The sequence below is a fragment of the Bos indicus x Bos taurus genome, chromosome 18, assembly GCF_003369695.1.
Source record: "Bos indicus x Bos taurus breed Angus x Brahman F1 hybrid chromosome 18, Bos_hybrid_MaternalHap_v2.0, whole genome shotgun sequence".
Classification (NCBI taxonomy): Eukaryota; Metazoa; Chordata; class Mammalia; order Artiodactyla; family Bovidae; genus Bos; species Bos indicus x Bos taurus.
The window spans coordinates 26232314-26248189 of NC_040093.1; the positions used below are offsets into that span (position 1 = coordinate 26232314).

Here is a 15876-nt window from a genome sequence, read left to right on the forward strand (position 1 = left end):
CACCCATGTGCAGCTTCCAGAAGCTGGAGTCGGGTGGGGAGGGGTCACTTACACAGTGGTCCTGGACATTCCGCTGAGGTGCTACACCATGTCATTAGTTTTCTGGCAGGAGTGGTTCCTCTGAGATACACAAGACAGTACTCCCAGAAAACACTGGTCTTCTGAGCTACAAAGTGCAGGAGCAGCTATGGGGTAAGTGGTGCTGTGGGGCATATGGTGTGTCTGAGAGTCTGTGTTCATCTTGATGTGGGACAGAGGTCTGAGGGCTTACTATGTGTGACTGTATGCTTTTAATATTTACTCCTTAGAGTACTCCTGAGACTGAACATCTTCCTTTATTAGTCACTTTTATATCTTTTTTAAAAGCTGCCTGCTATTGTTGTTTGCTGGGTTTTAGAATTTCTCTTAACTATAAGATTTCTTTGTATATTACATACATGTTAATAACACACATTTTAGAAATGTATTCCCACTTTTGGTGCTTTATCTTTTATTTGGAATTATTCAAAATGGAAGCATAAAGATTCCATTTTGAAAAGCCAATTTATCAGTATTTTCCCTCGTGGTTGGTGTCTAGCTTTCATCTGATGCTTAGAAAGGTTTTCTCCATTCCATGAAAATAAAAAGATTTACTCATATTTTTCCTTTAAGGAAAGCTTTATTGTTATACCTCTTTACAAACTGATGCATGCTTGTTGTCAAAAATTAAAGGGCAATTAATTTAGGTAAGTAGTTAAAGAGTTTTTCTAAGAAGAAGGTATTGCTGTCTTCCATTTATTTAACTTCCTTTCTGTGGCCCTCAGTGGAGATCTGTAAGTTCTCCACATAAGTCCTACATAATAAGTTTATATCCGGAAAATTGACTCTTCTTGATGCTGTTGGCAATGGAATATTTTCCTTCATTGTATTTTCTATTTGTTGTTGGTATAAACCAAACTATTTATTTTTGGATGTTATTTGAAAACTGGTCATCATTCTTGATTTAAAATTGAGTAAAATGAGAAAGTTTTGTTTCCTTATGAAGACTCGGCCATATTAATTTCCCTTTCAGAGTTTTCCACCATGGTGAATCTGAGGACACTTGATCCAGTTCAGCATTAATGCCGACAATTTTATACATCCCTTTCATTAGGACTTTTCTTCACTGTGGATGCTCTGATGCTGACTAAGTTGGAAGCTAAACCTGAAGGCTTTCCCACACACATTACACACAAAGGGTTTCTTCCAAGTATGAACTGTCTGATGTATAATACAGTCAGAACTATAGCTGAAGCCTTTGCCACACTCCACACATCTGAAGGGTTTCTCCCCAGTGTGGCTTCTTTGATGCCGAATTAAATGAGCATTAACATGGAAGGCTTTTCCACACTCCTTACACTGAAAGGGTTTCTCTCCAGTATGGATTCTCTGATGCACAATATAGTCAGAACTACAGCTGAATGCTTTCTCACATTCCATACATTTGAAAGGTTTTTCCCCAGTGTGTATTCTCTGATGCCTAGTTAGTTTTGCATTGATGCTAAAGGCTTTCCCACATTCCTTACATTGGTAGGGCTTTTCTCCAGTGTGGATTCGGTGATGATCGAGTAGGTTTCTTTTAGAAGTAAAGCATTTCCCACACTCATTACATTCAAATGGTTTCTCCCCAGTGTGAATCCTCTGATGCTGCATTAATTTTGCATTAACGTTGAAGGCCTTTCCACACTCATTACACTCATAGGGCTTCTCCCCGGTGTGGATTCTCAGATGCTGCCGAAGCTGGGAGTTACATCTGAAGGTTTTGCCACATTCTTTACACTCATAGGGTTTCTCACCCGTGTGGATTCTCTGGTGCTGGATTAATTTCCCTTTGACGCCAAAGGCTTTTCCACATTCAGTACACTCATAGGGTTTCTCCCCTGTGTGAATTCTTTGATGTTGAATGAGTTTTGCATTACTACTAAAGGCCTTTCCACACTCCTTACACTGAAAGGGCCTCTCTCCAGTGTGGATGTTCTGATGCTGCCTAAGCTGGGAACTGCACCTGAAGCCTCTCCCACACTCAGTACATTCATAAGGTTTCTCTCCAGTGTGGATCCGCTGATGTTGAATTAATTTTGCATTAACATTGAAAGCTTTCCCACAGTCATTACACTCATAAGGTTTCTCTCCAGTGTGGATTCTCTGATGTATGATATATGCAGAACTGCAGCTAAAGCTGCTCCCACACTCCTTGCACTGATAGGGCCTCTCTCCTGTATGGATTCTCTGATGCCTACTTAGACTCCCATTAACACTGAAGGCTTTTCCACACACCTTACACTGATACGGCTTCTCCCCACTGTGGATTGTCTGATGTGTAATATAATGGGAACTGTAACTGAAGCTTTTACCACACTCTACACATTTGAAGGGCTTCTCCCCACTGTGAAGTCTTTGATGCCAAATTAATTTTGCATTGATGCTAAAGGCTTTGCCACAATCCTTATCCTCATGGGGCTTCTCCCCAGTGTAGCTATCTTGACCCTGATTAAGTTGAGAGTTACAGCTAAAGTTTTCCATTAATTCTTCACATTTAAAAGGTCTTTCCCCAGAATTAATTATTTCCTGTTGAATAAGTTTTGTGTCAAAGCTGAAGGCTTTCTCCAGTCCTGTACACTCAGGGGGCTGCTCTCCAGTGGAGATGATATGACACTGATTCAAATTTGGACTCTGACTAAAAAAACACTCCTCCATGGGGCTAGTACTGTCTTTGACCATCTTGTCAATGACATTGCTGTTTTCTTTCTTCACACTTCCTACTGAGTGGATGTCCTGCTGTTTCTCTAGAATATAGGTTTCTGAAAAGTCTGTTTCCTTAAAAGAGTTCCTCTGAAGTTCGTATGATATATTATATTTTTCTTCATACATTTCTTCTGTCAAATTATTGTTAGTCTGGATATCAATATCTAATATAAAAAACAAAACATAAAATATCATGTAAGAACCATGTTAAAAAAAAGAAAAAGAACTGTGACAGAATACATGATCAAAGTAATCGAGAGGGCTCTTTAAAATCATCAGATTGGGCCAAAGAATCTAAAGCTGGAATAATATGTAGCTATTTAAAAAAATGAAATAAACCCATGTGTGCTGATGTGAAAAGATGTCAGATACATTTTTTACTGGAAAAACAACTTGAGATATGGTATGTAAAATATCTTCCATTTGTGTACAGAAAGTAAAAAGGGCCGACGTACGTCTATTTGAATATGCCTAGGAGTCTACTGCAGGAATACACAAGAAACTGAGCAAACTGGCACAGGAATTTTGGGAACCTTCCCCACTGCTTCCACTTTATGCACTTTTTGTACTGTTTTGAGCATGTGCAAATATTACAAATAGTAAAGTAATGATTTTTAAAGATCACCAGTCTCTAAACCAATAGCCAATAACAAGAAGGTTAAGAGTAACAGCAGTGAGACAAAATTCTAGGTCCTATCTGCCAGATCAAGATTCCTTCTATCACATCATATTTTACTACACTTTGCAGTTTCTGTTAATAAAAATGGAAACTGCTTAAGAAGGAAAAGGCACAGAATCCAACATGTGGCAACAAGGGATGGCAAGTATTGACAGCACTAGGAAGCAAGTGGGAATGAATTTTGTTTGTTTTCTTAGAACTGAATTTCTAGGCTTTCCAAACTTTCTCCTTTAACTTCTTTTTCTGTACTTGTGAATGGCTCTGTTCAGGCCCATTTGATCCCTTTGACCCAACCTCTTCCCACCCATACCAGAACACTGCTGCATTCACCTTGTCTTTCCTCATACCTCCTACAATCCTAAAATTGGTCACTCTCCAACATTCTTTCTGTCATCTTGTTAGTTCTTCTATAATCCCCACAGTTCTAGTAGAACTAATGATCTCTATACTTATTCTCAAATTTCTCAAAATTGGCCCCAAAATGTTGCCTCCATTTTTTCATGTCTCATCTCTTCTCAATCACATGTAATAAGCCCCATACCCCAGTATTTCATTATAATACCAAGATGATAATGCGAAACAGTAATCCCAAATCATCTTTCTCTTCCTGCAGGACATGGGTTCAGTCCCTTGTCTGGGAAGATTTCACATGCCATGGGGCAACTAAGCCTGCATGCTGCAACTACTGAAGCCGGCAAGCCCAGAGCCCATGCTCCACAATAAAAAGTAGCCTCTGCTTGCCACAAGTAGCAAACACCCACATGAAGCAATAAAAGACCAAGTGCAGAGATTAATTAATTAATTAAAAAAGAAATCAACTCTGCTGACATAGGTCTTGTGCCCTATGATTTCCCCTTCTGCCTGCCTAGAACCCATTTGGTTCCTTATCCCAATTAACCTACATACACTGATGAGATGAATGTTTCTATCCTCTGCTGACATCATGATGGGTTGTTCAAAGACTTCAGGACTGTGGGCTGCCTACAGAATGAAATCTAGACTTCTCTGACTGAGAATCTCCACAACATCACTGACTTCCCCCTCTGTTTGGTCAAACACTTTAAACTCTCCATTTCATTTCCAAAACATGTCTTCCTTTGTCAGTAAACATCTGGTTGTACAATCACAAGGAACAAAAATCCAATAAAACCATCTTTAAAAAAAAAAAAAAAAAGATTTATCAAAAGGATGCAAGAGTATCTTGTGGACCCCAAAGACAGGAATTAAAGTTGGGCCTCATGAGAAATAGGAAATCACCTGGCAGCTACTCTGTGTGAGCCCATGAGAACCTCATTACTTCAAAAGAGAATCTTGGCCCTGCCCCAAACTAACTGAATGACAACCTGCACATCTGCAAATGCCCAGGTGATGCATTCATTCTTCTTTTGAGAAATGCCAAACTGATAGCAGTACTTCCTCCCACCTTACTTCCTACAGCTTATTATATACAGCTTTCTGCTAAAATACATTCAGTTCAGTTTAGTCGCTCAGTCGTGTCTGACTCTTTGTGACCCCATGAACTGCAGCACGCCAGGCCTCCCTGTCCATCACCAACTCCTAGAGTTTACCCACACTCATGTCCATCGAGTCAGTGATGCCATCCAGCCATCTCATCCTCTTCGTCCCCTTCTCCTCCTGTCCCCAATCCCTCCCAGCATCAGGGTCTTTTCCAATGAGTCAACCCTTCGCATGAGGTGGCCAAAGTATTCGAGTTTCAGCTTCAGCATCAGTCCTTCCAATGAACACCCAGGACTGATCTCCTTTAGGATGGACTGGTTGGATCTCCCTGCAGTCCAAGGGACTCTCAAGAGTCTTCTCCAACACCACAGTTCAAAAGCATCAATTCTTCAGCCCTCAGCTTTCTCACAGTCCAACTCTCACATCCATACATGACCACTGGAAAAACCATAGCCTTAACTAGACAGACCTTTGTTGGCAAAGTAATGTCTCTACTTTTGAATATGCTATCTAGGTTGGTCATAACTTTCCTTCCAAGGAGTAAGCGTCTTTTAATTTCATGGCTGCAATCACCATCTGCAGAGATTTTGGAGCCCCAAAAAATAAAGTCTGACACTGTTTCCCCATCTATTTCCCATGAAGTGATGGGACCAGATGCCATGATCTTACTTTTCTGAATGTTGAGCTTTAAGCCAACTTAAAGCTCACTTAAGCTTAAGCAACTTAAGCCACTCTCCTCTTTCACTTTCATCAAGAGGCTTTTTAGTTCCTCTTCACTTTCTGCCGTAAGGGTGGTGTCATCTGCATATCTGAGGTTATTGATATTTATAATGAAACGAAATTTAACATACACTATAAGTTAGGCGCTTGGTACATGTTCTCTTTTTATCACCAAGCCACAACCCACAGGACTATTACCTCATTTTATAATTATTACTCCATTTTCAAGAGTGAGAATACTATTAGAGAAGGCAAATTACTGACCTGCTCAAAGTCACACAACTATGAAGTAGCACAGTTAGGACTGGATCTGAGAAAGTCTACTCCAAAGCCTAGGTTAAAAGACTTAATTCTGTATCCTTCATATTAAGTGGATAGTGCACAGGAAATAGCAAGGACCCAAAGAAGTACTGAATCCATTCCTTTTGTTTCAGATAGAATAACAAAATTAGGATTGAAAAGAATTAGAATGAAGCATTCAAAAAAAGATCTGTTCTTGGAATTACAAAGAAATAGCGAACTACAAAAACAGAAAGGTCTCAAATGTTCCTATCTCTAGAAATCAAAATTTATTTAAATGTTACTCTGTACATCTGGCCAATAAACATGGCATGCTTCTATGTTGCTGAAGTTGACTTTCTTCCTAAAGGGTTAAACTACTTTCCAGCATAAGGGCAATATGTGCCTCCCTTACCAGTCCAGAGGCCCTGGGGGCCTGTGCCTGCTGCAGAGGCCAGTGGAGATGGGCCCTCCAGCTCACCTCCTCCCTCCAGTTGTGAGATCACAGCAGGTTTGAGAAGGGGAAATCCTGTTTCAGGGAAAGGAAAAAGGAAAGGCAGGTGAATAATCTCTCACAGCTGATTTCTTGAACCTCTTCTCAGATTGTGTCAGTAATGGGGAGAGAAGGAACAAGCCCTAGGGTGGTCCTGTGTCTAAGAACTATGGGAAAGGGGTGGGGTGTATGGGTAGGAAGGTGTATGTGTAGGGTGGGGTGGGAGGCAGAAGCTTGAGAAGACGTGGGAGGATTTGGGCAGGGCCAGACTGAGACACTTCATGCAGGGCAAATAAAGACATTCTGCCTAAAGGGACAGATACCATTTTTTGACCATGGCCTAAATAATATTCCAAGTACACTGATATTCCTAGAAAGACTCAAGAGATGCAGTATGGGTAGGGGGAACCTGAAGGTAATACCGCAGAACAGGAAGCTACTTTTTTTCCTCTCTGTATCCAGAACAGCCTATAGGGTGAATCAAGAGTGCATGCCAGTCCCAGCAGAGTCCTATATTGGCCCCAAAAGGGCTTAGGGTTCATCCTTCCCAGCAACCCCTGGGTCTAGGGGATTAGGAATCAGCTCCTGAGGTTCCTACTCCGTAAAGGATTACCAGAAGCCCCCTTGCAACCAGTAAAGGGAAAGGAAGCCAGGAAACCCTAATAAGCAGTCTGAGCCCTGGGGAGAGAAAGTGCTTACCCAGGGAAGCCATATTGCCATAATTCTCCAGCATCACATCCCTGTACAGGGCCCTCTGTGCAGTGGACAGGCCATCCCACTCCGTCTGGGTAAAGTACACAGCCACGTCCTCGAAGGTCACCGACTTCTGAAACAACAGGTTCCTGCTGCCCTACGGCCAATTCCATGGCTCATGCCCTAGGTGAGGGGCAGAGGGCAGTATGAGGGCTTGAAGAGGCGCTTGTGGAGAGCACAGAGGTAATAGGGGAAAATATTTACAAAAAATACCTGGAAAGTAAGGCATGGCATATCTGGCTTACAGCAGAGAAACCTCATGCCATATTTCATACTTACAAAAGATGACATTAAGTTGAAATGAAAGAAAACAAATTCGCATGACTGAGTTCTCCCAATGCAATTGCTTTCTTTCAGTTAAGGTACCATGCCCCTCGCTGGCAGCAGCAGCACTGGACCCACCCATAGGCTCAACACTCTGGCCTTGAGGTCTTGCCTTCTGCGCCCAGCTTACCACACCTCACCCTCACCCTCAAGCCAGCTCCAAAGCACATCCATGGCTTCTATCCCATCCACCCCCAACCTGCCACAGATTCCTATCATGTTCCCTCTATAAGAGGATACACAGCCTCTGCTCCAGCGCCTCCAGCAGAGGAAGCTCAGTGTTGCCCAGATCAGCTGGGTGGCGTGGGGGTGGAGAGTAGGGAAGAGGAGGCTGCCCATTCTGCTTCCAAATGGGTTTCACTGAAAGCCTGTTTTCTGTTACCCTCTCCCATTCAAGCCTCGTCCTGTCCAACTTCACCCAAGACTTCACTGTCTCTCCAAGGAGGTTTGGGAAAGAAGAAAGGTCACCATCTTTTCAGTTACTCCTCTGCATCACTCCACACTCAGCACAGACTCCTTCCTCAGCCTTCTGAAACACCTTTGGGACACACTGGCAGCGATCTGCCTCTCAACTATTCTCTACCAGGATGTGTCTTGTTCAATTGTACTGGCCTTCAACCCATCAACCATTGTAGTCCAACCTGTAAGCATTTCTGTGAGTCACTCATTGTGTGACCTGGATAAGTCAAATAACTTTGCAGTACAAAATGAAATGCCCTCAACACCAGCCACCACCCACTTTATCCCACAACCAGTGCTTCTTCCTGAATTCAAATCTCAGCTGGTGTCTCCCACCATAATCCGCATAAAAAAGAAACCTGGTGATTCATTCCTGGCTCCTCCCTCCTTTACCCCACCCCAATCCTTTGACTCACTGTCCTAGAGATTTATATGTTAAGCATTACCTGAATTATGTTAAGCATCCTCCTCTTTAGCAACCAGTTGTCTTAATGAAGCCTACATCACCTAGACTGACGGGATTTTTTCTGAAATGGTCACTCTCCTTTCAAATCTCCCCTCAAAACTATTCCATATATAGCCATAAGAAATCTGAATACATTATGGTCCCACATGTGACACAGGGCTGAACAGTAAAGAGTCATGCAATGACTGTGTGACTGTGGACATGTCACTTCGATCCCCTTTGCCTTTTGTTTCTTTTGTGGCAGAATGAACACAACACAGTGCCTATCTCCCAGAGCTGCAGTCAGGACTGAGTGATCCACGTAAACTGCTTACTATGGTGGCTGCAGTATAGTAAGCTTCAAATGGTGTAACTAGAGTCACTGTGACTATGATTATTCCCAAATTATGTGAAGAGTTGACTCACTGGAAAAGACCCTGATGCTGGGAGGGATTGGGGGCAGGAAAAGAAGGGGATGACAGAGGATGAGATGGTGGGATGGCATCACCGACTCAATGCACATGAGTTTGGGTGAATGCACATGAGTTGGTGATGGACAGGGAGGCCTGGTGTACTGTGCATCATGAGGTCGCAAAGAGTCAGACATAACTGAGTGACTGAACTGAACTGAACTGGTAGTCCATGGAGGTCCATGGATGAACATCAAGGGGTCCATGAAATCCCTGAAATTGTATGGAAAATTGTGTTTGCTTGTTATTCTGGGGGAGAGTATCCATAGCTCTTAATAGAGAACTAAACTTTGACCACTGCACCCCAAGCCCTGAAAGCCTCTCCAGGACACAGTGAGACATCCCACCCCACAGTATATCCTTTCTTTTTTACTTCACTTGACCCCACTCTCATCTTCTGCTTGCCCTGGAATTATAGGCGTAACCATTATGTGGATCTGGTCCTGCTGTCCCTCTTTATCTATATTCCCCTTCCTGGAATCCTAGACCTCTGCTATTTTCCTCCATTCACAGGCAGCTTCCACTTCTCTTATTCACCAGAGCCCTCTGCCGGTAGAGCAAGACAAACCGCTGTGCAGAACACTATACCTCTGCCTTCCCCTCACTCGTGTCTTTCCTTTCCTGGTCTCTGGACCCCATCCCTCCACATCACCCCTCTTTCCACAAGCTCCAGCCCAGCAGGCGGAAGCATGGAGGCCCCCTCCAGCTTTCACAGCAAGGCTCACCGGCTTCCCTTCTCAGTTTTCTTCAATGTGAAACTGCTCAGAGGAACAGATGAAGGACCCACAGCTCACCTCGGGCCAGGATGTCAGGAGCATGGCTGCCATCACCTGATCTCCCTCTCAGAGGAGGACTGGAGCTGAGGGAAAACAGGGGAACAAGTACAAGACAAGTCACCCCCACCAGGAACCATACAGACCCCCACAGAAGGTTTGAGACACAGGGGAGCCAACATCCAGACAGACGTGTGAGCAGAAGCTACCAGCCATGGTAAGAAAGGAGTGATCTGTTCAATGGTTCTGTGCCCAGGGTCCTCCCAGCCATGATATCGATGCTCACTGCCAGAACTCTGGGATTTTTACAGTTCTGACATATACTGTACACATTAAAGTGTGTACATAAAATGGAGGTAGAGCCTGAAGAATACTAAAACAAACTCATGTAGCAACAGTTCAAATCAAGGGACAGAACATTCCCAAGGTCTTGGGCTTATTTGTCTTTCTCTAAATAAGCTTCCCCTTCTATTTTACAGAGAAGCCAAGATAGAGAGGCTGCAGCCCCCATACAGAGGCCTGAGTCAGGCCCCAGGGAGGCAGTTCATGCAGAAAGGTACAGCCGCTCTCTCCCATGTGCCTGTTCCCCAATACAGTTGAGAGCCCTCAAGAGTACTGATATCTCTGTAGAGATCTTGGAAGTTAGGCTCCTGCCAGGCCCAGCATTACAATGAGGATGCTGGGCTGCAAGTGAGATACCAGGCTGGCTCCTCATACCTTCCAGGCTTCTGATGGCAAAGAAGCCAAGGCCTCAGCTGCCTGAGAGAGGGAGTCACTATACTATCCAGGGTCCCATGACGTAGCACTCCTTGTTCATTATATTCCAAATGAAAGGAGTGATTTGTTCAATGGTTCTGTGCCCAGGGGTCCTCCCAGCCATGACATCGATGCTCACTGCCAGGAACTCTGGGATTTTTACAATTCTGACATATACTGTACACACAAACATGGACTGGTTATTTCCTGATTTTTACTGATTCCAAAGTCAGTCTTGAGATGTTATATTTTCTTAAAATATCCATGTCTTTCAGAATTTAAACAAATGTAGGATTATGGGAAACACTGGCTTGTGATTTTTTTTTTTTCCACTTTTTTCCATATCTGAAGCTTCTCTTCTTTTCCTATTTCTTTTGATATATGTGTTCTCGAGACCTTTTAGCTTTAGTTAATGTTATGGACTGAGTGTCTCCCCTCAAGATTTGAATGTTGAAGCCTTAATTTCCAATGTGACTATATTTGGAGACGGGACTCATGAAGACGTAATGAGGTTAAACGAGGTCATAATCTGATAGGACCAGTGCCCTAAGAAGAGGAAGAGACTCCAGAGCGCTCTGTCTCTGCCATGTAAGGACACAAGTGAGAAGCAGCCATCTGTAACGAAAAAGAATCCTTACCAAGAATCAAATTATCTAGTACCTTGATCTTGGACTTCTAGCCTTCAAAATTAAGAGAAATCACTTTGTTGTTTAAGCAAACAGTGTATGGTGTTTTGTTATAGCAACCCAGGCAGACTAAAAACATTAGGCTGAATTGTGGTTTATCTATGTTAACTTTGTTTTATTTTTAAACAACCAGCTTTTTAATTTTGAACACCACTTCCTTTTCTACTTTTTAATTAAGCTCTGCTTTTTTTTAATTAATTAATTCATTTTAACTGCAGGATAATCACAATATTGTGTTGGTTTTTGCCATATATCGACATGAATGCATGGGGGCACAAATGTCCCCCTAAGCTCTGCTTTGTAAAATTTGTTTCTCTAGCTCTGTAAGAGATACCTTATGCACCTTACCAAGTCCTCTTGTCCACTCTTAATCCAGTTCCAGAGGCTCTGACCGGCTTTGCACAAGTACAACCTACCAATGCTTCCTCAAGGGTCTATACCACACATGGTAGTGGCTCCTGCCCTGGGGCTTCTCTGTCCTGTGTGCAGACATCTGCACACATCCACTGGGTCCTGAAGGACAGGGGAGTTAAAATCTGTGATGCCACCCTTGACCAACAGCAGATAGAGGTCATTGGATAAACATTTTCCCCTTTAGTCTCCCAGGTGGGCAGCCATGAGACTCCAAGGCTCTTCAAAGACCCTGTAAGTCAGAGCACCACTCTCCCATTGAGAGACCAGTCTGGCGACGCGTCCTTGTGTTGGTCCCGCCTTCTCTGTTTCATTGCCCTTGTCTTTAACTCTGTCCCAGGACTAAATTTCGAAAATAAACAGCCTGCCCACAAGCCTCTGTCCAATGTTCTGCTTTTAGGGAATGCTAAACTACAAAAGGTTCTACCAATTTTATTACATAACGTTTTCTCCATAACCCATGATTACTTTTACCTAATTGTTTAGAGACCCAGTAAAGACTGAACTCTCACAAAACTCTGAGTCCTTATATATCATGGGCAAATCCTTTCAAATCTTTAAAAAATGAATAATTCTAACACTTTTAAACTGTAGCAGATACCAGCAAAATAAGTTAGTAGTAGTTTATTAACAGGACATCATGACTAAGAGGGAACATCCCATGAATGCAAGTAAAGTTCAATACTGGCATACAGGTTATACTTTTCACATTAATAAATCAAAGAAATAAAAACATACTCTCCATCTCAGTGGATGTCAAACATGTTTGATAAAATTCAACATTCACGCCTAAATTTTAAAACTAATACCCTAGGGAACCTCTCATATGTAGGTGATATACATACAAAATTATTCATTATCAGCAGTATTTTAGTAACAAAATAATTGGAAACACCTTACATGTCCACTGAGAATACATGAACAAGCAGTGTTAGGGAAATTAAATAGTCTTGTTTAGGCTTCAGAGACAACAGAGCAGGCCTCTGATCTCGCTTCTGACCTACCTGCACACTGCCCTGACTACTGCTATGGGTGCCAGCCATACCTGCTCTGAGTGTCAGAAGAGAAACACAATAGATAGATAGGGAGCAGATCTTGGAAACTGTTAAGTCCCTGGAGGAGGTCTGGCCAAACACTCCCAGACTTAGCAACATTCCAAGATTTGCAGAACAAAGCAAACAGCATTGTAAAAAAATTAACATCACTACCAGTGCTGCAGTTTTGCTCAGATTGACAATGATATCAGTTTGCTTCCTGGATCATAAAGGACAACCCAAACTGCAATCTTTGAAGTCTCACCCATGCAGAGGATGTCCTGCCTGGGACCTTTTCCCAATTGGGACTCCAGATGTGCTGTGACACAGGACTTCTCAGTGCTGTTTGAGTCTGGATGTTGGTCAAAACCCAATTTGGTGATGTATCCTCTGCTGTTTCTCTTTTCTTTTAATGTTAGTATATTAAAAGTAAGCTATATAATTCTCTAATATTGCTATTGTTTACTTGTATGTAACAAGTGGCTTATTTTGTTAACAAATCCTTTGACCCTGAGATGAAGCGAAGACTTTCAGCAAAACAAGCTGTCATACTATTTTTACAATGGAACATCACCCAGTAGCAAAAATGAATGACTCAGCAACACACACAATCTGGATGAATTTAGGATCATAATACTGAATTAGGTAAGTCTCAGAAGACTTGCCCAGAAGACTTACAGACACCATGACACTACCTTCATAAAACTCAAAAACAAACAGAATTAATCACATTATTTACAGAAACAAGTATATGTGATAAAATTATTTTTTAAAATAGGTAAGGGAATGATGGATTTCCCTAGTGGTTCAGTGGTAAAAAAATCTGCCTGCAATGCAAGATCGGATTCGATCCCTGTGTCAGGAAGATCCCTTGAAGAAGGTAATGGCAACCCACTCCAGTATTCTTGCCTGGGAAATCCTATGGACAGAGGAGCCTGAAGGGCTACTGTCCTTGGGGCTGCAAAAGAGTCAGACATGACTCTTAGCAACTAAACAACAACAGCAAAGGCTATGATTAACACAAAATTCAAGAGAGTACCTCTAGAGGACAGAAAGTGGGAGCTGGAGTGGAGAGGAGCATAAGAACACATGCAGCCATATTGGTAATGTTCTCCTTTTTATTGGAGTGTTTCATGGGTGCTCACATGACTACTATGCTTCATAAATGCCATGCTAGATCAATCTTCTGAATACATGAATTACATTTAAAATATATACTTATCTATATGATATGAAATACTTTTTAACATGCAAAAGGTACTGTGCTATCTTTTGTATAAAACAAAAAGGAACTGTAAGAAAATATATGTATATATGTGTATCTGGTGATTTGTGCAAAAAGAAATAAAAGGAAAAACCAGAAACTAAGGAGAATGGGTGCCTCAGGTGTGGATTGGAAGTCGGTGAAAGCAACTCAGGGAATGAAAACAGGGTAGAAGGAAACCTGGGGTGTAGAAGTAGAAGGGGTGACAGGAAATGACACCTGAGTGTGTCTTTTTGTTCTTTCTAACCATAGTACTGCTTTGCATATCAAAATACACACACACACACACACACATACATATACACACATACATATATTAAAAAAAAAAAAAAATCAGCGGTGGGATGGGGGTGACAACTTCCAAAAACTAAAAACAACAGCAAGTGAGCCTAACCATACCACAACATAACTGCACTGAAGCAGTAATGGGAAGTGATGGCTCTGAAAAATAGTATTTTAACTAAATACTGTAAGGCTAAAAAGACCTGTACCCAAAGGTTTCTTGAGGTTGTATGATTTTTAAATTTATTTCCATTCTTCCCTATTTGGCAGTTAAAACCTAAGACCACAAATTTTCCTTTGAATACACTACAAACCACATTCCAAAAGCTTTTCAAATATATATATGTGTGTGTGTGTGTGTCTTCATTACTACTTTACATTTTTAGTAAACATGCTTTCCTGAGGGTATAAATGAGCAATTCAACAACTGTTTTATGGGTATTCTAGGACTGAGAAAATCAGTATATTCCACATTGTAAAAATCATTCCCAGGTCATCGTCATCCCACAGCCCCAGAGACGTTGGGGCCAGGTTACCTTTTAGAACTAACATCGCTCCAGAAGACAGTGCCCTCCAAAATCCGGGCTTCTTCCGCTCTCAGGTGCACTGGAGGGGCTTGGCTTTTTCTGTTCCCCCACTGACCTCGATTCACCCTGTTAGGAAGTAAGGCACATAAAGCTTATACTTGAAACGCATACAGATAAAAACCCCTGCACTAACCCAACACGTCAAAAGACTCGTGATACTATTTTAGGCCTCTTCACCTCTGCGAATATTCCACCCTCTGGCCGCTCCAACACAAGCTCCCAAAAGGCGAGTAGCATCTTCTCCAAAGTGCTAATTGCTCGAGGATTCGCGGCTGTGACAATAACCCAGACTTCGCCTTCTACCCGACGGAACGTAATCGGCTACTAAATCTAAAGTAGGCGCGAAGAGGAGCGGAAGAAGCCCACAGACACAGGAGATCCACCTCAACGGAGATTGGAGCATCACAACCGCAACCAGAGGTTTTGACCAGGCACCGCCCCCGCCTCCCGCAGCCCACACTCACCTCCGTAGCTGGCCGCTCCACGGCGCGGCCGGAAGTACGTCACTAGACCGCGGCCGAGTCTCTCTAGCAGCAGCATCGCTCCTTCTCGGATGTGCTCTGCCCCCGCCCCCTGCAGCGGAATCCCGGGAACTCTAGCCTGACTTCCTTCTCCCGGCTGCGGATCTATCTAATAGAGAAAGCAGTGCTCCTCGAGGTGGGATAGGGAAGGCAAGAATGAGGCGAGCGATGGACCCAAACCAGGGGCTGGCGTTGGGGATCTTTATCGTAGTAAAGCTGCAGGTATAACCAGATTTGGGAGTTGCCGGACTGGACCCCTGATCACACGATGTCAAACCTAAGGCCCCCTTTTAAAACAAATATTTCCTAATGACCACCATAAGCTCCTGTCATGAAACTCATAGATAATAGCTTAGAAGATCATAGTATAAACAACCTACTCTTTAAAAAGTAATGTTAAGTAATAAAGGAGAAATAATTTATAAAGTGTATGTATTTCAGTAGGTAAATGTTTGGTAAGTCTGCTGTAGACCTAATAGTGAAATTGCTGTCGTGTCCGACTCTTTGGATCTCATGGACTGTGGCCTACCAGGCTCCTCCTTCGTGGAATTTTCCAGGTTAGAGTACTCGAGTGGGTTGCCATTTCCTTCTCCAGGGGATCTTCCCACCCAGGGATTGAACCGAGGTCTCCCGCATTGCGGGCAGGTGCTTTACCTTCTGAGCCACCAGGGAAGCCCGTAGACCTAGTAAGTCCTCAGAAAACTTGCCTCTACATATAG

General features: G+C 42.8%; 1 protein-coding gene across 7 annotated transcripts in view; it reads right to left on the reverse strand.

Annotated features, from left to right (window-relative positions):
* Nucleotides 1-636: 636 nt before the first annotated feature.
* The window catches only part of LOC113876631 (zinc finger protein 23), a 37672-nt gene continuing 22432 nt past the window's right edge, over nt 637-15876 (reverse strand). Inside the window, exons 1-6 of one of the 7 annotated variants that reach the window (XM_027516061.1) lie at nt 15101-15162; nt 14586-14702; nt 9638-9702; nt 7092-7218; nt 6315-6428; nt 637-2927 (exon numbers count right to left, since the gene is read on the reverse strand). In XM_027516061.1, coding sequence (XP_027371862.1) covers nt 1129-2927; nt 6315-6428; nt 7092-7218; nt 9638-9670 — 2073 coding nt within the window. In that variant the 5' untranslated portion in view covers nt 9671-9702; nt 14586-14702; nt 15101-15162 and the 3' untranslated portion in view covers nt 637-1128. The other 6 variants (XM_027516060.1, XM_027516062.1, XM_027516064.1 and 3 more) reach the window with 6 other exon arrangements.